We start from the raw sequence: 22613 nt of genomic DNA, 5'->3' as shown, positions 1-22613 counted from the left end.
CCACCATCTCCCATCCTCAGAGGCAGGAGCGGCCCAAGACATTTTGCTGCCTGAGGCAAAGAAGAAGATGGTGCAATTCCCATTCTCTGCATCAAACCTGACTCGATTGGGAGTTGACTCTCAAGCCAACACTGGTGATGTCATGATGTTGCTTGGCATCGCCCACAGGGCCCCTCGATCCCCTTAAGGAGATGTCTGAGGGTTAGTTCTGGTCCAGGAAGAGAACCAGATATACTCATGAAACAGTGAGATTATTCATTTAGTAACCTCTATAAATAATCCAAAAGGAGCAGCAGGACAAGAGGAATTACCGTATTTTTCAATGTATTGGATGAGGTTTTTTGACACAAAAATCATGTGAAAAAACTAGGGTCGTCCAATACACAGATAGTGGCATGGGGGGGGGGGAGATGCAGGAGAGAGAGGGGAGCCATCTGGGGGCACTTGCTGGTGGCGCAGCTTCCCCGATGCCGCTGCACATGGGAAGCACTCCCTGGATCGTTTCCCATGCGCAGCGGCATGGGGGAAGGCGCCTTACGGCCAACCGGCTGCCCGCAGCTGAATGGGGGGAGAGGCTCAGCAACTCTGGGCCATCTCCCCTCATTTTCTTAAAACGGAGTCCCTCAAAATAGGGGGGAGTCGTATATATGGCGACGTCTAATAGATAGAAAATATGGTATGAATAAGCCATAGAATTCCACAGAAACATAGTACAGTTTGGGCTTCAGGAGGTCGTGAAGGCAAAGGTTGTTTAGATGCCTGATTATGGGCTTCCAAAGCAACTACAGTGGTACCTCGGGTTACATACGCTTCAGGTTACAGACTCCGCTAACCCAGAAATATTACCTCGGGTTAAGAACTTTGCTTCAGGTTGAGAATAGATATCGTGCTCTGGCGGCGCGGCGGCAGCAGCGGGAGGCCCCATTAGATAAAGTGGTGCTTCAGGTTAAGAACAGTTTCAAGGTTAAGAACAGACCTCCAGAATGAATTCAGCTCTTAACCCTGTAGCCTTATGAGGCTTTGCCCTTGGGTGGGAAAAATATTGCGCCTGGGAAAGGGAAGTGGGAGTCCACAGACACTCAAGGAATAGTTTCGGAGAAAAGGCTTTTTATTTCTACCATCCATGAACTGGTAGAAGGAGCAAGTGTGATAAGTCACAAAAAGCATGCACGAGTTCACAATCATGTGCACAAATATATATACCCCTTTCCAGTTCCCTCCTCCTTTCTCCTCCCTCAGGAGTCCTGCCCCATGATGTGTTCCCCTGAGCATGTACAGAAAGCTGTCTTGGGACTATTGTGGACTCTTGGCAGGAAAGGGGGTGAGGGGGTTTCAGTGTGTTCCAGTTGTTTCATTCTTGTCCTTTGGCATGGTTCCCGGACACAAAGCAAGTTGCAGTGTGGTTCTTTAGCAAGGCCAGAAGGCATGAGAACGGCCTGAGAAACAATGGACTGTTCTCTACCTTTGTTACAGCAAGCGGAATGTTTCTGATGCTTAGCTGCTGAGAAAATGATTTTGAAAAGCTTTGAGAAGCTTTGAGCCTGCTTTCATGGGGGGTGACTTCGGGCCTAGGTGGGGTCACCTGTCCTCACCTTCCTTCATCCCCCCCCCCTCTTAATCTTTGGACAGCCTTCTTCAAGGCTCCTCCCAAAATGGACCACTATCCTTTCCACTGAGGCCACTGATGCTGTCCCCAAATGTGGGAGCTGGGAGCTGCCTCCTGCAATTGTTGCTAGGTCAGCTGAACATCTCCTTTGACGGGGTGCAGACACACCTCTGTGAGCAGAGACACTACCTTCCCAGGAATCTATATTGAGAAGCTTAAACAAGCTTGCAACCAAGCTAACCGCTGTGTGTTTAAAGGGGAATGTTAAAACTCTGCTAAGTTATAGAACTTGCCAGCGCAAGTTAGGAAGGATATTACTAAACAATATATCCTCTTCTGCCCCCCTGAACATTCCCACAACACTGACCTGGGAGAGCTCCACTTGGAGAACAGCCTTTACCAAAAGCGTCATGGACTTTGAAGAAGCACAAACTCAGGATAAAAGGGAGAAAAAGCTGAGAGGAAGGCAGGTTTGGCAACGCTCATCGTGATCAATTCCCACCCAGAAACCTATGTCTCTGCTGTGGAAGGACGTGTGGACAGCAGCGGAGGAAGCTTCTCAGGCACCTGGGGCGCCCATAGGGGCGGGGCGCAGTGCCCAAAGGGGTGGGGCGTTCTGCCTCCCGTGCCGCCCCTATGGGCACCATGCCCCCTGTCCCTATGGGTGCCACACGCCCCATGCCGTGCTGTCCCATGCTGTCCCTATGGGTCCCACAGTGGGGCCTCAGCCGCCCTACAGCTGGGGGGGAGGCAGCGGGCCAAAAGGAGGGAGCCTGTGGACGCCAAGACTCACGGCTTGTGCGCTCTGCCGGCCCTGCAGTGACTAGTGCCGCCCGCCATTTTGTCACACACACACCCCCGTCAGGGTGACACCCAGGGTGAGTCACACCCCCTGCACCCCCCTTTCTACACCCCTGTGTGTGGATCCAGAATTGGCCTCCAGAGTCACTTATGGACACACTGTTGAGACCGTGTTCATGGAAGACAATCTTACTTGCCAGGAGGGAAGGCAAGGGTGATGCCCTCCAAGCCGCTTATTGGTGAAATCTGTAGGATGTAAAGCTGCAGTCAAGTGCAACATTCCGACAGAGGACTAACGGCCTCCGTGTTCTAACCGGTTGCTGCGACTACCAGTTTGTCAGTTTCTGGTAGTTTTGAAAGATAACTGCTCAGTTGCACTCACCTCAGGACCAGCTTCCCTCTGGTATTGTAGCCTTATGAGGCTTTGCCCTCGGGTGGGGAAAATATTGCGCCTGGGAAAGGGAAGTGGGAGTCAACAGACACTCAAGGAATAGTTTCGGAGAAAAGGCTTTTTATTTCTACCATCCATGAACTGGTAGAAGGAGCAAGTGTGATAAGTCACAAAAAGCATGCACGAGTTCACAATCATGTGCACAAACATATATACCCCTTTCCAGTTCCCCACTCCTTTCTCCTCCCTCAGCAGTCCTGCCCCATGATGTGTTCCCCTGAGCATGTACAGAAAGCTGTCTTGAGACTATTGTGGCCTCTTGGCAGGAAAGGGGGTGAGGGGGTTTCAGAGTGTTCCCGTTGTTTCATTCTTGTGCTTTGGCATGGTTTCGGGAGAGAAAGCAAGTTGCAATGTGGTTCTTTAGCAAGGCCAGAAGGCATGAGAAAGGCCTGAGAAACAATGGACTGTTCTCTACCTTTGTTACAGCAGAGTGGAATGTTTCTGATGCTTAGCTGCTGAGAAAATGATTTTGAAAAGCTTTGAGAAGCTTTGAGCCTGCTTTGGGGGGGGTGACTTCGGGCCTAGGTGGGGTCACCTGTCCTCACCTTCCTTCATCCCCCCCTCTTAATCTTTGGACAGCTTTTTTCTTTAAAAGGCTCATCCCAGGAAGGTACAGGCTGATATACTTGGGCCAGCGCTATAATCCGGGGGCGAAGCATGCGTGCAGATAACCCCCACCCCCCTTCTGAAGCCCACATTGCAGCCAAAAAAAGTTCCTGGCATGGACTCAGGTGTAACGGTTTGGGCTGGGAAGGTACGATTGCAGATTGTCACTGGCGCTCTTTGATTTATTGACACAAAGCCAGCCAGTAATTTGGTGATGGAATGATCAAGGCTGTAACTGAGGATTCATTCCAAGGCACAGGGAGGAGCGGCAGTCCCCTCAGAGCATCTCCAGGTGCCAGAGTGCAGACGGTGCTAATCTGTGCCATTTGTGCACAGGGTTATTACCAAGTTGGTGCTGTGGTTCAAAGGGGGGCTTCTGGAGGCTCTGGGTGGAGCTCTGCCAGGTGGCAAGATAATGAAAGGAGGCTGGGGCATAATTTCCCTGATTGAACGTCCCACACAAATACCCTTCTCTGCCGGGGTGGTGTAAGGCTATCCAGGGGCCCTCAACCTCCTATAAAGTTATGCAAAAGGAAAGGAAAGAAAATGAGAAAATGTCCTCTTTCGATCCACGCTGGATTCTTGAGCCGTGCAAAGCATCAGCGTGATGCAGCAAGGCTGGGTGGTCATCTCACGGGCGTCGGGTCGTCTGGTGGGCGTTGGGCATCTTGGGTCCCTTCCAACAAGGCTGGAGCGCCTGGGCATCTGGGTCCAATCTGGGTCCTCATCACCTGGTTCATAAGGTATTCTGGCAAAAGTCCACCTGTTAAGAGAAGAGATAACAAAGACAGCAGCGATCGCACAGAACAAATTGATAGATAAGATTTGCACATAAGGTATATTAACTCAAAAGGGTATGCTTGGCAGGAAACAGTTTTGCCAGCTGAGATTTTACTCTGCGCACTCATTTTCAGAGCTCTCGTGGCCTGTAAGCCATGTTGCAAATTTCAGTTTTCATCTGCCAAGTTTGCTAGTGTCCAATGTGTTCCCTTGCTTCTGGCAAAGTACCAAATTCCTCAAAGTAGCAATTTCTATGGTATGCTGCGGCTCTTTTTTCAGAAGTTCACAGAAAGCATTCACTTGCTTTTTTTTTTAAGAAAGTCATTTCTTCAGGTTAGTATTTGGGTGCAGGGGGTGGGTAACCCTTGGCCTTCTGGGTTTTTGTGGCTGAACTGTAAATCCAGACAGTGTGAGGTTCAGGGTAGCTGGTTGGCGAGAAGGCAGCATTTTCCTCTTGGGATAGCAGCCAAGAGATAAGCTACTCCAAGCGCCTGGCACAAGGGGGGGGGGGGAGCTAATGTCCTGTTACTTGCGTGAATGAGAAACAGTTAGTTCACTCACTTCTAGCTGCAACAGTCTTTGAGCAAGAACAGAGACGAGAAGAAATCATTTTTCAGAAATCTTATTGTTCCCAGCCTGTGGGGGTGGGGTGTGTCAGGTGTGGGGCCTGTGGGCATTCCATTTTCCAGTGACCCTCTTGCCTGCAGATGGCGCACTGGCTTCTCCCCTAGGCGTCTTCTGCCCCTCCCGTGGACACCCTCGCTCGCTCCAGGATTGCGTTTTTGGCTTTCTGGCTGCTGGCTGTTTGAAGACAAACCCCTAATTATTTTGGCCAGGTCCTCTTTGAAAGAAGGATTCTGATTTAGGGTGCTTGGAGGCCTGTGGTCCTGGGCGTCGGATGACTCCAGGGGGTCGTACACTCGGTGGGGCGGGACCATCAAAGTGGAGCTTAAACTGCCTCAATTGCAACTTTTAGCTGCCTCAATTGCAACATCAGTATTGTCCGCTGCCCTGAGGGCATTTATCTTGCAGATTTCCTCAATGGTCAGTATTGTAATCCTAGGGCTCTTGGATCCCTTGGGTTTTAATAGTCTCTCTCTTTTTTCAGTGTTCAGAGTGTTCAGATATGTTTCAATCTCTTGTTCTGGCATGGTTTCTGGACAGAAAGCAAGTTGCAATGTGGTTCTTTAGCAAGGCCAGAAGGCACGAGAACGGCCTGAGAAACAATGGACTGTTCTCTACCTTTGTTACAGCAGAGTGGAATGTTTCTGATGCTTAGCTGCTGAGAAAATGATTTTGAGAAGCTTTGAGCCTGCTTTGGGGGGGGGTGACTTTGGGCCTAGGTGGGGTCACCTGTCCTCACCTTCCTTCAGTATAGTTTATTTGCTTGTTATGTAACCTAAGCCTGCCTTCAGGTACAGTTCTGTAAACCTGAATGAATCTGAGAGTAAAATAGTTTTATATTAATCTGAATCAGATCCGTGTGTGTATTCTTTAAGAGGGATTCAAAGGGATTTTTAACCAGGAAGGCATCTTTATTAGTAGAACTCAGACCGCTGCATAAACTTATAAAGGGGATTGTTTAACTCTGCTAAAGTAAACCTTCCTGTTAGGAATTGTAGGACAAGACCTCCCAGGAAAATAAAGAACTTATTTATGTATGCAACAACAGCGGCAAGACTCTTGATAGCACAAGGATGGAAGAATGAGGAAATCCCAACGAAAGAACAGTGGCAAGAAAAACTGATAAGCTATGAGGAACTGGCCAAATTGAGATACAATCTGCTTGAAAAGGACAATTGTGACTTCAAGGAAGAATGGGAACTTTTTACAAATTACCTAAAAAGACAACAAAATAATCTGAACTCCTTGGCAGGTTTTGAATAAGCATCCAAATATTTATTAGTTGAACACACGATAGATAAGGCAAGGATATGTACAATTTTATAACATGCAGAGAACAATATGTGTAAAGAAATCAGAGAGGGGAGCTGAGGGAAATCCTTGGTGGAGGGGGGAGGGGGAAATAATGTAATTGATTATGTGGATTAATGATTTGTTATGTTGAAATTGTTTAATAAAAAGACTGTTTTCAAAAAATAAAGTAAACCTTCCCACAAAATGAACCCCCACAGTGTTCAGCTTACGTTTAGGCCCACAGCCTACGGAAAGGCTATCAGATGGAATACAGAATAGCAGGAAAAGTGAATTGGGTGACAGTGAGAACGGAAGGAAGAAATATATCGTAGCAGGGCTTTGCCACAACACTCAATACGCCGTTTGATAAGCTGCCATGACAAAACCGGGACTCAGTCAGAGGAGTGAGGAGATCAGTGTAAACCCACTCCCCCCCCCCCCAGTTCTTCCGGGGTCCTTGAAAAGGTAACTCAGGAGCATTTGTCAATCTGTGTTACCAGTGAGAGGAAGAAAGTAGGAGTCATGTCAACTTATTGAGAGGGGAGGGGAAAAGGAAATGAGAAGCATCAGGTGGGCAGCGGATACCATGTGTCCATTGCTGAGGCAGAAAGAGCTAAGTGATCTCGGGAAGGGAAGGATGTTCCAGCTGCCTTGGAGCCTGGCCTCATAGACCAGCAGCTGCCAGTATGTTTCCCAGGGGCACAATTGTGCCCTCGACACCTTCCCCTGGTGAACTCCCCATGCCCACTGCCAGGGCCTGAGAGGGTTTTAGAGGCTCCAAGCATTTAAAAGATGTTAGCGCCCCCATATATATCTGATTCAACATATGAAGAATAAGCTCATATTGATGGCCGCCAACATGGATGACTTTAAAACAGGATTCTTGATTTATTTACCACACACTGGCTTGTCCACCCTTCCTCAATCCCGTCCCTAGAAAACACCGGTCTGAGTGGTTTCCCCCCCTTTCCACACTCCTCTCCCATGGAACACCCCCTCTTCTGCTCCAAATCAGAGCAAACGTCAATTCCTGGGAAAGACGGTTGACATTTGCTCCAACTGAGCGCCAAGGAGAAGGTTTCCTGTGGAGAGGCAGAAAAACAAGAGGAAGTGTGGATAAGCCACAGAATTCCCTGGATCCAAAATGTGAAACCCACTTTAGGCTTAAGGAGGTTGAGAAGGCAAGGGGGATGAAGGTTGTGAAATAGTGCCACACGGAGGATGTGCAATAGTGATGGGAGAACGCAAATTATCCTGCTGTGTTTATTGATGATACTGCTTCCGTTTACATTGGAGGATGAGATCTTCCTGCTCCTCTTTTGCCTTCTTTGGGAGCTTCTCCGGATTCTGGGACAAGGTACAAACGAAGGGAGCCCATGGCAGAACTAAATGCCTGTTGGAAACAAATCCAGGGTAAGTGATTGTTGTGGAGTCAAGAGAAAGGGGGAAAGATGTCAAGGGGGAGGGGGGAATTCTCAAATAAGCAAGAATTTACCCCCCCCCCCTTAAGCTCATGGGAAGGACCTCAAACGTCATCTAGCCCAACCCTTCTGCAACTTCTCAATAGAGAGTCCCCCAGACTCTGCTTAAAAACCTCTAATGAAATAGAAATAGCATTCTTGTGAAGATTAAATAAAGGGGGGGGGAGAACCACTTGTGCCACCTTGAGTCCCACGGATATAAAGGTGGGATATAAATGCATTAAATTAATAAATTCTTCCCCAGGACCATAAAGTTCTTCCTAATGTTTGGTCTAAATCCCTTTTCCTTGTTCTTTCAAGCTGCTTCTTCAGCTCTTAACCTCTGGAGCAACTGAAAACAACCCTGTTCCATCCTCCTTTTCCAAGTTTGAATTTGTCTACCATGTAAGTCATCAGTAATTGGAAAAGACAGGGGCCCCATTCTTATTCTTTGCACCCTACCTTCTTTGATTTTTTCTTCTGCTGCCCTTTGGGGATTTCTCCAGCATTCATTTCATCCTCCACTGGTTCCCCTGCTGCTGTTTGCTTTGAAGTCTCCTCAGGATTCCTTCCATCTGACCTCAGTGACATCTCCATCGGACGCGACTTGAGATAAGGCTGGTCCCCGTTCTCCTGAACCACCTTCTCAATCAGAGACAGCAGCTCTTCCGCCTGGCTGGCCCTTTCCTCTCCCGTCCCTTTGTTGTTGAAAGCGCAGCAACGGCCCTTGCATTTTCTCACCAAATCCTGAAGAGGTCGGTTTCCAGATAGCTCTATGTACTCCTCTAGGCTTTCTGTCTCTAGGTCTTCTTTGCGGGTGAACAAGACGATCATGTAATTTGTGGCCTCTGGGCCAAAGACCTCCTCCACCCTCTTCATGGCCACAGCGTCTTCCTGGGTGAAACGACTGGCCTGCGTCACAAACACCAGGGCGTGGGGACCTGGCTCACAGAGAGAGAGGCACTTCTGGACTTCCAGAATATCATGCTCTGTTTGAGGATGAGCATCAAAAATGGCTGGAGTGTCAATGATGACGACTTGTTTCCCCTTCCACTTCTCTGCTCGGACCTCTCCCCTGCATGTCTGGGTCACTGGCTTCGGGGAGAGTTTGGACTCAAAGGTCTTCTCCCCCAGAAGGGTATTTCCTGTGGCACTTCTGCCTCCTCCCGTCTTCCCAACAAGGAGGACCCGCAATTCGGAATCCTTGTGGGAGAGACTCAGGTTCCCAGGCTCTGTTGGGAAGGAATAAGGGATGTTCATATTAATCACACTTCCCTTTCCTCCATGCTTCCCAGGCACAGCCCTCAGGTTATAGCTCTGTGTCCAATGACCTGGTCTTGGTTTCCCCAAGAAAACCTGCTCTTTAAAGCTGAATCAGAGCAAATGTCAATCCTTGGGAAACCTGAATTGACATTACAAGTTACAAGGAAGGAGATTCCAACTAAACAGCAGGAAGAACTTTCTGAGGGCAAGAGCTGCTTGACAGTGGAATGGTCTCCCTCAGGAGGTTGTGGACTCTCCTTCCCTGGAGGTTTTTAAGCAGAGGTTGGATGGCCGTCTGTCATGGATGCTTGAGCTGAGATTCCTGCATTGCTGGGGGTTGGACTAGATGGCGATGGGACTCCCTTCCAATTCTATGATTTTATGACATTTGCTTTGATTCAGCTTTAGACAGTCAGTTGTTGTGGGGAAACCTCACGGCAACAAACAAACAAATGAACAATCTCGGACACAGTTTAAAATCATGGATGTGTGCCTGGAATGTGGTGGGTAAAATGTAAGTGTGGATAATCTCTCAGTGTCAACTGAAACAACATTCAGGCCTGTCTGAATCTTTCTGGTCCCCATTTAAGGTGTTATCCTTGGCTCTCAAGGCCAAACTGACCTGGGGCCAAGGGGTTCCTTGGAGCTTCTCTCACTCCATCATTCGCCCCAGATCCTCCTGGGATTGGCAGGGGGTTCCTTTCATCCTGTCCTATTGGTTGGGGAGGCTCACGGTGCCACAGTGACGTGGTGTGGCCAGGCCTTCCCAGTAGTGTGGACGTGGTTGTGGAGTCTCTTTCCCTGGTGATCCAATTCAAACTTTCTGAAACAATATTCATCCATTGAAATCCACATTTCTCTGAATTTATTAGTGCAGTTTTCCAGCCAAGTAAGGTGTACTAAAATACATATACTAGAGTATATGTTGAAATGTGGAGAGCTGTGCTTAATAACTGGGGAAAGTGAGAAGCAGAGAGAAGTCAAAACGTAAGAGATTCTCCCATATGTAGCCAGGAGGAAGAACACAGATGGCCACCTGCCTATGTCCTGGCTAGCACTGACTCCACTCTGGACATTATGAAACAGGCTCTGAAGGGGCTTCTAAGCACATTCAGCCAAACACAATTAGAAGCAACCCCACAACCAGGAGCCCCAATGACCCAGAATTTTCCACCATTGGGATGCTGGGTACACGGTATGCATGTGTGAATCAAATGCCTGCATAGGTCTCATGTGCTGAATTGCATAAAGCAAGCAAACTCTTGCACCCATCTCCATAGTTTGCAAAATGTTAGCAGGTTACAGAGCCACCCCCTTCTAGGTGCAGGATTCTGCTCTCCTTTGGGCTCTTCCTTGTACAAAGAAGAAGAGCAGGTATTTGGTGGGTCTCTAAGGAAGGGCTACCCCGGGAAACTCAACCCAGGGAGGTCTCTAACTGCTTCAGAATCATAATTGGATTCTACCTTCAGGGAATTCATTTAGTCTTCCTTCATCTGTGTCCATTGCCTCTTCCTCTGGTTTCATTTCAGCTGCGCTTCTTGTAGGTCCTCTTGGAAACAGCTCAAGGAAAGGCTTGTTCTGGTTGTCTATCATCATCTGCTCGATTTTCACCAGCAGCTCTTCTGCCTGGCTGGCCCTTTCCTCTTCCGTCCCTTTGTTGTTGAAAGCGCAGCAACGGCGCTTGCACTTCCCCACCAAATCCTGCAGGGCTCTGTTTCCAGACATCCGTATGTACTCCTCCAAGGTTTCCACATCTAACTCTTCTTTGCGGGTGAACAAGACGATCATGTACTTTGTGGCCTCTGGGCCAAAGACCTCCTCCACCCTCTTGGCGGCCACAGTGTCTTCCTCAGTGAAACGACCGGCCTGCGTCACAAACACCAGGGCGTGGGGACCTGGCTCACAGAGAGAGAGGCACTTCTGGACTTCCGGAATATCATGCTGTGTTTGAAGACGAGCATCAAAAATATCTGGAGTGTCAATGACGACGACTTGTTTCCCCTTCCACCTCTCTGCTCGGACCTCTATGCTGTAAGTCTCGGTCACTGGCTTTGGGGAGAGTTTGGACTCAAACTTCTTTTCGCCCAAAATGGTGTTTCCTGTGGCACTTCTCCCTCCTCCCGTCTTCCCAACAAGAACAATCCGTAGATCTTCACTGAGATTTTTGGTTCTGCTCTCCTGTGCCTTAGTAGTCTCTGGAAAGGAATTAGGAAGATGTCTGGGCATCCAGGACCGACCTTGTGGGATGTAACATCACAAAGGCAGTCAAATCAACATTTCTTGGTTGCCTAGAGTGGACACACAGAGGATGTTGCTCCAGCCAGGAGGACTTCCTGTCACACCTGATCTGGAGCATCCTCCCCTTGCATGTGACCAGGTAGATGGGCGTGACCCTGGGAGACCCCATAAAAGGGCTGGTCATGCAGCCATGTTCCCTTTTTCCCTTTTGCTTTTTCACCCTGTTCCATCTTGATGCCCTTTTGCTGTGTCCTGGCCCTCAGTCAGCAGCACATGAGCTCATCCCTCACTAGAGAATGAACCCTCACCTTTCCCTGTAACTAAAAGCAAAAGCCTGCCTTCAGGATCATACTGTGAACTGAATGTGAGTAAATCTTATCATTACCTTCTAAAAGAAGACTGTTGTGTCATTATTGTTCTTAAGAGGGAACAAAGGGTGTTTACCAGGAACAATCCAATCTGGACAAGCCAGACTGGATTGCATAACTCAAATGCTTCTGACGAATCCATCAACTCACTTCCTGCAATGTGCAAGGGAATGTGCTCTGCTACTAGCTCACTAGCGTGAGTGAGGAAGGATAATATTTAATCACTATATCCTCTCCTACTATCCTCAACATTCCCACAGAATTGTTGCCTGGGAATTCGCCCCCTGAATTGCCACCATCCAGGGTCCATACACTGCAACAATTCCCCTAAGCACCTGGGATCACCTCACCCTTCCAACTGTGGCCCACAAATGGTCCAACCTTCCCCATTCCCATCACGTGGTTCTTTCAGAGGAGGGTCAGGAGAAGGGACTTACCTCTAACTTCCGCTCTCCATTCATCCATTGTCCAGGCAGATTGCTGAGCCGGAAGAGAACCAGAAAATGAAGTTCATTAGCTCCTGCTTTGCCCAAACTCCTCTCCACCACCAGAGGAAGCTTATGATGTAAACGCAACCCTGAAAGAACCTCAAAGCACCATATTCTGCCCCTGCAGATTTGGGATTCAATTACCAGGGAGGCAGCTGGTGACTTTTTTTACATGCATTGGTCCTAAATTAGGTTTGCTAATTTTTCCTCTTCATAATTTCATTGTTCTATCTTTTTGGATTTGAGGGTATGTGGTTTTTACCACCAACAGGTGTATAAGCATTAATAAACAAACATGCCTAACACTTTGTCCTTCACAATCTCTTCAAGAATCTTCCCACCCTCTGCACTTGGGGTGGAAAGCACCCGGTTGTTCCCTTCCTCCAGCCAGAGCTGCATCTCTCTCCCCCCCCCTTACCTGCTTCTGCTTCTGCCTTGGGGGTCCCTGGCAGCCTGGCCTGATACCCTCCCTTCTGCAGCTCCCAGGCAGGTGGCCTGGTTTGGGGAAGGCCCTGAACAGCTGCAGCCACTCAGGATGATGGTCTGTAGGCTCCTTGGGGCCTAGTCTTAATGAAAATACCCTCCAGAGATGACCATCTCTTAAAGGCAGCTGCTTTTCAGTGGGGAGGGGGCTGATGCCAACAAGTTCCAGCGCCTCCCCCCAGTGGACTCTCTCCCACTTGCTTCCTTCTGCTGCTGCTGAATGTCACCATTTCAGCCCCCCCTCCCCGGAACCTCCCCACTCAGAAGCCCTGGAGAAGCCACTGACTGCCAGTGTGGACAATACTAATCTAAATGGACCAGTCAGTCTGGTTCAGTACAAAACAGCTTCCTATTTTCTCCATGTGGTTTGGGGCAGGGGGCACAGCTCAGCAGCTGAGCATCTGGTTTGCATACAGGCAGTCTCGGGTTCAAGCGCTGGCATCTCCAGGGGGGCAGGTAGCCATTGCTGAGCCAGAAGGACCAAGGTGACGCCTCCTTGCAAAGGGAGCTTCGGATGTTCCTAAGACAAGAAAGGAAACGGTACCTTCTTTGTGATGCCTCTGGAGCTTGAAGAAGACTCTCGTGTTCGATGGTCCCTCTGCTCTGCAGTTTCTTCTCTCCCTCTCTGTCGATGGCAGACTCTGTTCAGAGCTGAATAAAATGGAGATGGAAGCATGAGCTCCACCCACCCACCCCAAAAGCATTCATAGCTAGCAGCCAGATCATGTTCTGAGAAGCCAAAACAGCTTCCCGGAATTGCATATCTGTTTCTATTGGCTACAGGAGAGGACAAAACTGCCCTCTGGGAGGAAAATTTCAGAGGAGCTGCATTTGGTCTCCTGCAGTTCTGGGAGAAGCACCCAAGAGCAGCAGAAGGAGGAGACCCACACGGAGGGAGACCCACACGGAGGGAGACCCACACGGAGGGAGACCCACACCTCAGACGGACCACAGGTTGGTATTTGGGAGCAGGGAGCAGCAGCCACAAGGTCTGACTTTAAGTCTTCGGTATCTCAACCTGCCTCAGAGATGCTCAAGGTCTGCTTTGTTTGACCTGTTGCTTGAGACTGAGTTAGAGCTCTCGGAAGCAAAACTTTGGCTTGCGTGTATAAGCATGAATCTTTTCCCTTTGATTAAATTGGCAGTTGAAGGAGCCTGACAATCTGCAGGAACATCTTTCTAGGGGTTTTAAAGTTTATTTTTAAAAGAACATGTCCTTTCCCCCTCCGCCCCCGCCAGAATTGCCTGAAATTTGCAGACATGGAGACTGACAAATCCCAAAATTAGAGCTGTCGTGGGGGGGGGGTACAAAAAGAAAAAGAAAAAATCAGTAGGGGGGAGGAATGGAAATGACTTCTTCTGCCCCACACCAGGGATTTTTCGGCACACAGCTTCTCCCTGCAAGAAAGAAATCTCTCCATTGAATTGGATGGAGAAAGGAGAGGAAAGAGAAAGGGTCTCTCTGAAAAATCAATCCTTCGTTGGCATCTCTTCCCAAATCACTGGGAGTCGGGAAAGGGCGGGGCTGGGAAAATAATTCAGGGATCAAGACCTCGGCTCGCCGGTCAAAGTGAACTCTCCCCTTTCCCTCCTCTGTTCTCTCCATCCCATCCGCACTCAAACTCCGAGCAAGGGAGTCTTTCGCCAGGAGGGAGAATCAGCTCAGCTGCCCTGCATGCAGAAGTTGCTAGAGGCTGAGTTAGAGCTCTTGGGTCATTCCACGCCAAACAACCTGATTTTAATACTCGACCGTGCTCTCATGACTCAGATTTTCTTCAAAAAAAATTTTTCCTGTAGATACCTATGAGATAACCTCAAATTAATTTCTAAAGTTTTTTGGGTCCAAAATTGGACATGGGAGATTTTTTTGAAAATTTGAGTTTTCATGTGATTTAGGCTAATGCAATTTCTTGCAGAAGTGTTTTACACCATAAAATGAACAAGGGGTCTGAGATGAATTTTATTATTATATAATCAATAAAACCTAATTTTTAAAACATTTCAGATGACACTGTAACGTAAGAGGTTACACTTTTAACTATTCTCATGAATGTGAGAGTTATTTCAGGTTCAAAGAGACATTAAACCTGTCCATAGAAGTAATTTGTTTTGTAAAAAAATTACTTCAAAATCAATTTATTTTATAACCACAAAAAACACCCTCCTTATTTTTATAACAAGTACATGGTTAGCCCATTCTACAACAAAAGTATGATACATGTGTTAGTTGTGGTTTGTGCACTATGGCTTATTGAACCTACCGGGAATAAAATGATAAAAATTCACTTTGAATAGTCGATGACCCTTTTCTGTGGCAGTTAATACCATTTTTATACCTTATTTTGAAAGAGACCACAATTACCTTTATTTTGATACCAAAATAAGCCCAATCGGTTGAAAAATAAGCAAAACAGGAGGTTTTTCCTATACTGACGCAGAAATTGTATTAGCCTAAATCGCCTGAAAATCGAAAATTTCAAAATATCTCCTGCACCCAATTTTGGACCAAAAACCTTTAAAAATTAATTTGAGGTTATCTCAACATAAAACACATAAAAACTTTTTGAAGAAAATCTGAGTCTTGGAAGCAAAACTTTGGCTTGCGTGTATAATAATGAATCTTTTCCTTTTGATTAAACTTGCAGTTAAAGGAGCCCCTCCATGGTGGATTGAGCCTGACAATCTGCAGGAACATCTTTTTAGGGGTTTTAAAGTTTATTTTTAAAAGAACATTTCCCTTTCCATTTATTCCCCTGCCAGAATTGCCTGAAATTTGCAGACATGGAGACTAACAAATCCCAAAATTAGAGCTGTAGTGTTTCCTTTGCCATTTTTTTTTTGGGGGGGTGGTACAAAAAGAAAAAGAAAAAATCAGTAGGGGGGAGGAATGGAAATGACTTCTTCTGCCCCACACCAGGGATTTTTCGGCACACAGCTTCTCCCCCCTATTCAGGGATCAAGACCTCGGCTCGCCGGTCAAAGTGGAATCTCCCCCTTCCCTCCTCTGTTCTCTCCAGCCCTTCTGCGCTCAAACTTTTCCCCTTTCGTCTCACGAAACTTTTAGGCGAAGGAGCCTCTGCACACAGAGTTACGCCTGCCAACCTGCAGGCAGAGCCGGCCAGGCAGGGGCCCCCAAACTGGGAGGTACCACCCCGTGCTTGGGGGTTGGGGGGCGGTGGGGTTGCCATGGGGGGGCAGGGGGGCTGGAGGTCAAATGGCTTTGAAAAGCTGGTATCACTGAATCAAGTTCACCAGCGTGGTTGAATGAATTAAACGAAATAGTTTTGAATGATTGTGCAATGGTTGCTGACGTGCAAAATGTTACAATTGTGTTACTACTTACCATTTTTACACAGCAGATTAGGGGGTAATGGAGATGAATTTATGGGACCAAGAGGGGGTGGCCCAGAAAACTTCGGTTTCCGCACAGGGTACCCTTTAAAGAGCATTTGTAAAGAACTCTGGGGCGATTTTCTTTTCCACCAGAAATGGCTGCAATCTGCAGACATGGTCACCCTTTCTAAAGGAGTGAAGTCTGCCAATTCTCATTATGAATTTGTTCAGTGGTTGGACTCAAGGGCTTCCGAAGTCTGTTCTCAGGTGCAAAAGTAGCCTTTGTTTCGCCCTGGTCAAAGACCCAGCTTGGCAACGCCCCCCCCCCGGCATTTGGGTACACAGACACACAGGCTGGGATTCTCAATGGCCAGGGTTAAACCCCCCCCCCCCCCCGCATAGCTGTCTGCTCTAAGCCTAAAATGCTGTGGTTCTAACTGGAGCAGAAGCCCCATATCTTTGAAATTTAATAGTACAATTTAAGGAGGGGGGGGGCGCGAAGCCCCATTAAGTTTTCATGGAGCTTACTCCATGAAAATGTGCATAGGGTTTGTTTGTGGGGGAACAAAAAATACTTGACACCCCCACCCTACATACCTAGCCTTCAGTCCTGAAATAAGTCAATGGGATCAATAATAACCAAAATACAAAACTAACCCAATTGCAGGATTAGGTTTATGCAGTCTGAAAGCAGGAGCCCTTAAGCATCTCTGAGACCCTGATCCTGGGACACTTAGCATGTGAGTAAGACCAGTGCAATATAATGAAGCTTACCTCTGAGTCTACATAGACAAGGGATTGTACTGAACTTTCTAGTGAAAGACTGGCTGGCTTAATTATTCCATTAAAATCAATGGGAGGTGACATTGTTTAACTGGTATCGGGGTCATGAGCATAGCTAAGGGGGGCAGGGGGCACAGCTCCCCCACCTAGTTCAAGTAAAACAATAAAAATACTTAACTGACAAATCATGTCAGTTCTGCCCTCCCCCCCACAAAACTCCTGGCTGCCCCGTGATCAGGGTCTTTTCTCTTCCTCCCCACTCCCAACCCAGAAAGTTTTACACAGGAGACAGAATGCAATTGCACAGGTGGCCTTTATTTGGGCTGGAGATAAGTGCGGTTACCAAATAAAGTTTGGAGCTTTTTAAAAAGAATTTCCTCCCCGCCCCTTGAGTTGCCCTAAAATAAGGTACTGTGTGGATTTGGGGTCTTACCAAAACGGTTCATTTTTCAGGGGACACTTGAAGGGCAAGAAAAATGTACATTCGCAAGGTGGTATTTTGAAAATTAAGCTCTGGGGAAAGCAAAGGAAAATGCAGTAATAAAATAAAATAAGAACCTTCCCCTGAATTGAACTTCCAAGCCACTTTATCCCACTTTCAGATTGTCAAGACAGATGAGAATCCCGTTGAGGATGCAGATACGTTGATCCCAATCCAGTTCTATGGAACAGATCTTCTTGATTTTAAAAGCACTGGTCTAGAGTTCAGTGGGACTTGCACTATGAATACTTACCTAGCTGCAAGTCCTATTTTTTTCTTTAATAAGTACAGTGGTACCTCAGGTTAAGTACTTAATTCGTTCCGGAGGTCCATACTTAACCTGAAACTGTTCTTAACCTGAAGCACCACTTTAGCTAATGGGGCCTCCCGCTGCCGCCACACGATTTCTGTTCTCACCCTGAAGCATAGTTCTTAACCCGAGGTACTATTTCTGGGTTAGCAGAGTCTGTAACCTGAAGCGTATGTAACCTGAAGCGTATGTAACCTGAGGTACCACTGTATAGTTTTATTGATTTCCAACATATAACAATTACAAAAGAAAATTGAAAGTCCATAGAGGCTTTGTGAACCATATTATAAGGAAGCCATTATATAAGGTATGGAAAAAATACAAAAACTTGCTGGAACCCAGAACCTAGATAGCAGTTAAAAGGAAGAATTTGGAAATGGAGTGGGCTGCATATAAAGATCTACTGGGGGAAGAAGACAATAAATTGAAATTGAAAAAATATGAGGAATTAAACATAATCTGACAGAATGGATCCAATATCATCAGATAAATGAGGTCTTTAAGATAGATATCAAAAAAGGTTTTGCAAGAGAAGAATAAAAAGAATAAAGAATAAAAAATAGACAAAGAATTAATACAAAATAAGAAAAATGTAATCTCTAGAATGTATGGATTTATTTTAGAATGGGAGGGAAAAGATATGCAGATGAAAGAAGTAATGATTAAGTGGGCTATGGACTTGGGTAAAACTATTCAGCTATCAGCGTGGGAAAGGTTGTGGAACAAAGAATGGAAATTTGTGGCCTGTTACTCGTTAAGGGAAAATTTGAGGAAGATGTTTTACAGGTGGTATATAACCCCCAGCAAAATATCTTAAATATCTTTTAAAAAGAAATTTAATATGTGCTGGAGGTGTACTCAGGTAGAAGGGACACTATTACATATGTGGTGAAGCTGCAAAAAAATTAAGAATTTTTGTGATACTGTATATGAAGAGCTGAAAAAAATATTTAAACACACACACCATAAGCTTTCTTATTGGACATATTAGACTCAGACATCCCAAATGAAAATAAGAATATTTTTATATGCAACAACAGCAGCAAGGATACTAATAGCAAAAAATTGGAAAGGTGAAATAGTACCAACAAAAAAAGAATGGCAGGATAGACTATTTGAATATTTTGAAATGGCAAAAATGAAGGACACAATTAGGGGACAGTCTAACCAAAAGTTCCAAAAAGAGTGGGGAATATATTGAGATTATTTTTAAAAATCAGTGTCCCCAAATAAAAACCTGGACTTGGTTTGAATAATTTTCACAAACCACAATTTGCTCTAGAAGTGTTGTGGTCAGAGAAGGTTAGGAATGAAGAATTGAGAAAGAAACAGCTTAACAAGTAGGAAAATAGACCCGCTTTGAGGAGGAAGGAAGTCTATTAGAAATGAAAGAAGAAGAATGGGAAATATAAAGTAGGGTAACATAAGTTTGTGGGCAAGAATTTACGGATTTATGGTTATATGTTCGTTATTTGTTATATGGTTATGTGTTCATTATCTGTTCTCTGTTTTTCTTTTTAGTTTTTGTTGCTGTTGTTATTATATTTTAATGTTTGGGTTTATGTTATGTAACAAAAAGTTAATAAAAAACATTAATAGAAAAAGAAAGTCCCAGTCCCAGGGGTGGCCATTCGGACTGGGGGAGGGGTGGGAGGCAGGGAGCCCAAGAGTGGGCGGAGCCAGAACCACTGATGGGCGGAGTCAACTCTCTCTGTTGTGGTCCCCATCCTCCTCCCTACTGACGTCTACCAAGGCAACTCTGAGGCTGAGGAGGAAGAAGATGTTCACAGCTGCACCCTAGAGCAGAAGGAAGGAAGGAAGGGAGGGAGGGAGGGAGGGAGGGAGGAGCAAGTGGGGGCTGGGGGAAACCCAGCTGGGCTGGGTGGGGCAGTGTCCCTCTTGCCCCAGTTGGCCAGTCTCCATTCTGGGGCAGCCGTCAGTGAGGGCCATTCCTGTTTTGTGGGACCTGCCATTTCTCCCCAAGACATCCTTTGCTTTCAGCACACATGATGGCCAAATATTTGGTACAGCAGACATTTAGGAAGATTCCTCTGTAAAGTGTAAAAAGAATTTTGTGAGGCAAGTTTTTGGGGGGAGCAGCACACATTTCTGCCTAATACAGAAAGCTCCCCATTGGCTGATTCTGTTTCCTTTTGCTTCCGATCTAGAAATCCTGAATATTGGCTTGTGAATTTTTCTGCTTGTCTGAATATGGCTGGAAGAAGCACAGGTAAGACCGAGCTGTTTTGATGTCATTCCAGGTTCCTAGACTTTGTTGGATGGAATCAATGTAACCATGGGAGAGACATTAGGTTGATTCATGGTTTGTTTCCAGACCATATTCAAGGTGCTCACATTGGTGTTTAAAGACCGAAATGATTTGTGTCTCCAATACCTGAAAGCCCCCCCCCCTTTCCCTGCAGACCCTCTTGGGGGAAGGGGTCCTCTTGGTTGTTCTACCACCTACAAAAGGTCAGCGATTGTGGCAGCCCAGGACCTTCTCTGTGGTGGCCCCATAGATGTGGAACTTCCTCCCCAGAGAGGAGCATGTGGAGCCTTCATTGTGCAGCTTCTGGCAAATGTTGAAGATGCACCTCTTTTGAAGCTTGAGGTGTCTAACTTTGGCACCCATCTTATTTCTGTAATTTTAACCTGTTTTTAAGTTTGTGTTTTATTTGTAACTTACCCTGGGACCTTAGGGTGAAAGGTAGCCAATTATTATTTTAGTATTTTATTTTAATGCGGACCTACTTAATTCACACTACCCAAACAAATACATGAGCTAAAAGATGCAGTTCAATCAAAATATGTATGAAAAAGCATAGAACAGGGGGAAATCCACAGAAATATATTTATATCTGTTGGGAAATGAATTATATTAGGAGAAACTGCTTACAGAAATGTTTATAGTGGGCATAAATGCACACAGAAACATGTATAGGCTGAAATGCGCTTTTAAACATGTACAGATTGTCATGCCAAAAAGTGGGGAACTGAACGTAATTCTGGAGAAATGAGAACCTGAGGGAAGGAGAACTTGACCAATCTGTTTCTCCCTCCCCACAGCTCCTGGGTGATGGAGATGGGCAAGGGAGGGGTGGTGCCCATGTTCCCCTCAGTTTCCTCTCTGGCCTCTGTGACAATGCAGAAGAGTTGCTCACCATCTCTTGCCTCTTTCTTGCAGAACTGAGGATCGCCCTGGTGGGCAAAACTGGAGCTGGGAAAAGCGCAACAGGAAACACCATCCTGGGGGACAAAAGGTTTTCATCCTTCTCGTCCCCTTCCTCAGTGACAGCAAAATGCCAGAAAGAGGACACGGTCATTGGTGGTAGGAGAATTGTGGTGGTTGATACGCCTGGCTTTTTCGACATAAATGTTCCAGAAGATGTGACCTCCAAGGAAATCAAGACCTGTGTGAAGTACATCTACCCAGGAGCCCATGTCATCATACAAGTAATGCAACTGACTCGTTTCAGCAAGGAGGAGAAAGCCGTTGCTCAGTTGATCCAGAAGATCTTCAGCTGCAAAGCCAAGGACTACATGATCATCTTGTTCACCCGCAAGGAAGACCTGGAAGGTAGGCCTTTGAAAGCGTTCTTGGCGGAGGGAGACCAGGATCTGCAGAACCAGATCGCTCAGTGTGGCGGGAGATGCCTGGCTTTCAACAACAAGGCGGAAGGGCAGGAAAGAGAGGAGCAGGTGGCCGAACTGCTTGGGATGATCGACCACCTGGTTGAAAGGAACAAGGCAGCCCCCTGCTACACGGAAGACATGCTAGAGGAGGACCAAGAAGTGATTGAGAAGATGAAGAGGAAAATACGTGAGGAGGTGGAAAAGGAAGCAGCTGCCAGGGAAGTAAATGATTTATTATATTCATTTCGCTCACCATGTAATATACTCTAATAAGTACAATGAGAAGAGGTTGAGAGGATGAAGAGGGAAATATGAAGGGAAGTGGAAAGGGAAATTCATGAAGAGAAGAGAAGAAAGAAAGAAGAGGAGTCTGACTCCATATGCAACATACTGTAATGCATCTAGTGAGAATGATCCACTTAAACACCAGAACATTTTCACTCTCAGTAGGGATGTGCTAAAGTGCCTCTGTCTGTCCTGATTTCCACTTGTACTTTCAGCCAGTGTTTTCTGTTCCACTGCAACTGCTTTAATTTTGCATAAATCAGCATTCCACTTTGTCGTCTACTTATGTGGAAATTCATATAGTTCTACGTAGTTTGTCATAGCACACAATAGAAACACGATTGATCAACATGTATTTACTTTTTTAAAATATATTTTTATTAGACAATTTCAACAAAACAAATTATCAATCCAAATAATCAATTACATTATCTCCCCCCTTTTTATCCCCCTCCCCATCCCTCCCTCTCCCCCCCACCAAAGACTTCCCTCAGCTCCCCTCTCTGATTTGTTTGCACATATTATTCTCTGCATGTTAAAAATTGTACATATCACTACCTTATCTATCATATATTCTATTAATAAATTTGTGGGTGTTTATTCAAAACCTGCCAAGGAGTCCAAGTCATTTCGGTTTTTTAAAAAAAGAGTTGATAAAAAGTTCCCAATCTTCCTTGAAGTCACGATTGTCCTTCTGACATAGTTTGTGTGTCAACTTTGCCAACTCTGCACAACTCATCAGTTTTTCTTGCCATTGTTCTTTCGTTGGGATTTCCTCCTTCTTCCATTCTTGTGCTAACAAGACTCTTGCCGCTGTTGTGGCATACATAAATAAATTCTTTGTTTTTCTTGGCAAGTCTCGTCCTAAAATCCCTAACAAAAATGCTTCTGGTTTCTTTACAAATGTCATTTTAAACATTTTTTTCAATTCATTATATATCATTTCCCAATTTTTTTAAAACTTCTCTACATTCCCATCACATATGATACATAGTACCTTCTTTTTCTTTACATTTCCAACATATTTGACCCGGTTTTGTACATTTTTGTTATTTGTACTGGTGTGGAGTGAATTTCAAATCCACTTTCCACAGCTTTTCCCAATCCTCAAATTGTATATTGTGTCCTATATCTTGTGCCCATTTGATCATAACTGATTTGACCTCCTCATCTTTTGTTTCCCATTCTAGCAGAATACTATATGCTTTCTTCGCATCTTTTTCTATAACCACCTTTTGAAATCTAGAGATTGTATAACTAAACCCTTTTTTATTATCTTCCTTATACATCTCATGTAATTGGCTATAATGCAGCCAACTCTAAAAAT

At 45.9% G+C, this 22613-nt stretch overlaps 4 protein-coding genes across 5 annotated transcripts in view; 2 read left to right on the top strand and 2 right to left on the bottom strand.

Annotated features, from left to right (window-relative positions):
• The window catches only part of LOC310689457 (erythroblast NAD(P)(+)--arginine ADP-ribosyltransferase-like), a 44759-nt gene that overhangs the window by 12870 nt on the left and 9276 nt on the right, over positions 1-22613 (bottom strand). The gene's annotated exons all lie outside the window — the stretch shown is intronic.
• Positions 1979-13223, bottom strand: LOC310689356 (GTPase IMAP family member 8-like; the record flags this gene model as incomplete). Its single annotated transcript, XM_083466979.1, is given in 6 exon segments — positions 1979-4227; positions 8084-8853; positions 10348-11079; positions 11928-11970; positions 13006-13136; positions 13139-13223. Coding segments are annotated over 6 exon segments (1788 nt in total). The 3' UTR covers positions 1979-4200.
• LOC310689450 (GTPase IMAP family member 9-like) lies at positions 11141-21893 on the top strand. The gene is made up of 4 exons (XM_083467191.1): positions 11141-11261; positions 13245-13450; positions 19537-19598; positions 20553-21893. Exons 1-4 carry the CDS (start codon positions 11193-11195, stop codon positions 21269-21271), a joined length of 1056 nt encoding a protein of 351 aa, XP_083323317.1. The 5' UTR covers positions 11141-11192; the 3' UTR covers positions 21272-21893.
• LOC310689477 (GTPase IMAP family member 7-like) overlaps positions 13297-22613 on the top strand; it is a 96794-nt gene continuing 87477 nt past the window's right edge. The window contains exon 1 of one of the 2 annotated variants that reach the window (XM_083467246.1): positions 13297-13415. Coding sequence is in view for 1 of the 2 variants with exons in the window: in XM_083467247.1 (XP_083323373.1) it covers positions 14137-14145 (9 nt within the window). In the remaining variant the exon portion in view is untranslated. Of the gene's footprint in view, positions 13416-14030; positions 14146-22613 lie in introns of those variants that run through there. The other variant, XM_083467247.1, reaches the window with a different exon arrangement.

This window comes from Podarcis liolepis (assembly GCF_965112155.1).
Source record: "Podarcis liolepis genome assembly, chromosome: 12".
Taxonomy (NCBI): domain Eukaryota; kingdom Metazoa; phylum Chordata; class Lepidosauria; order Squamata; family Lacertidae; genus Podarcis; species Podarcis liolepis.
The sequence above is the reverse complement of the archived record's forward strand: the minus strand, read 5'-3'. Positions and strand labels throughout refer to the sequence as shown.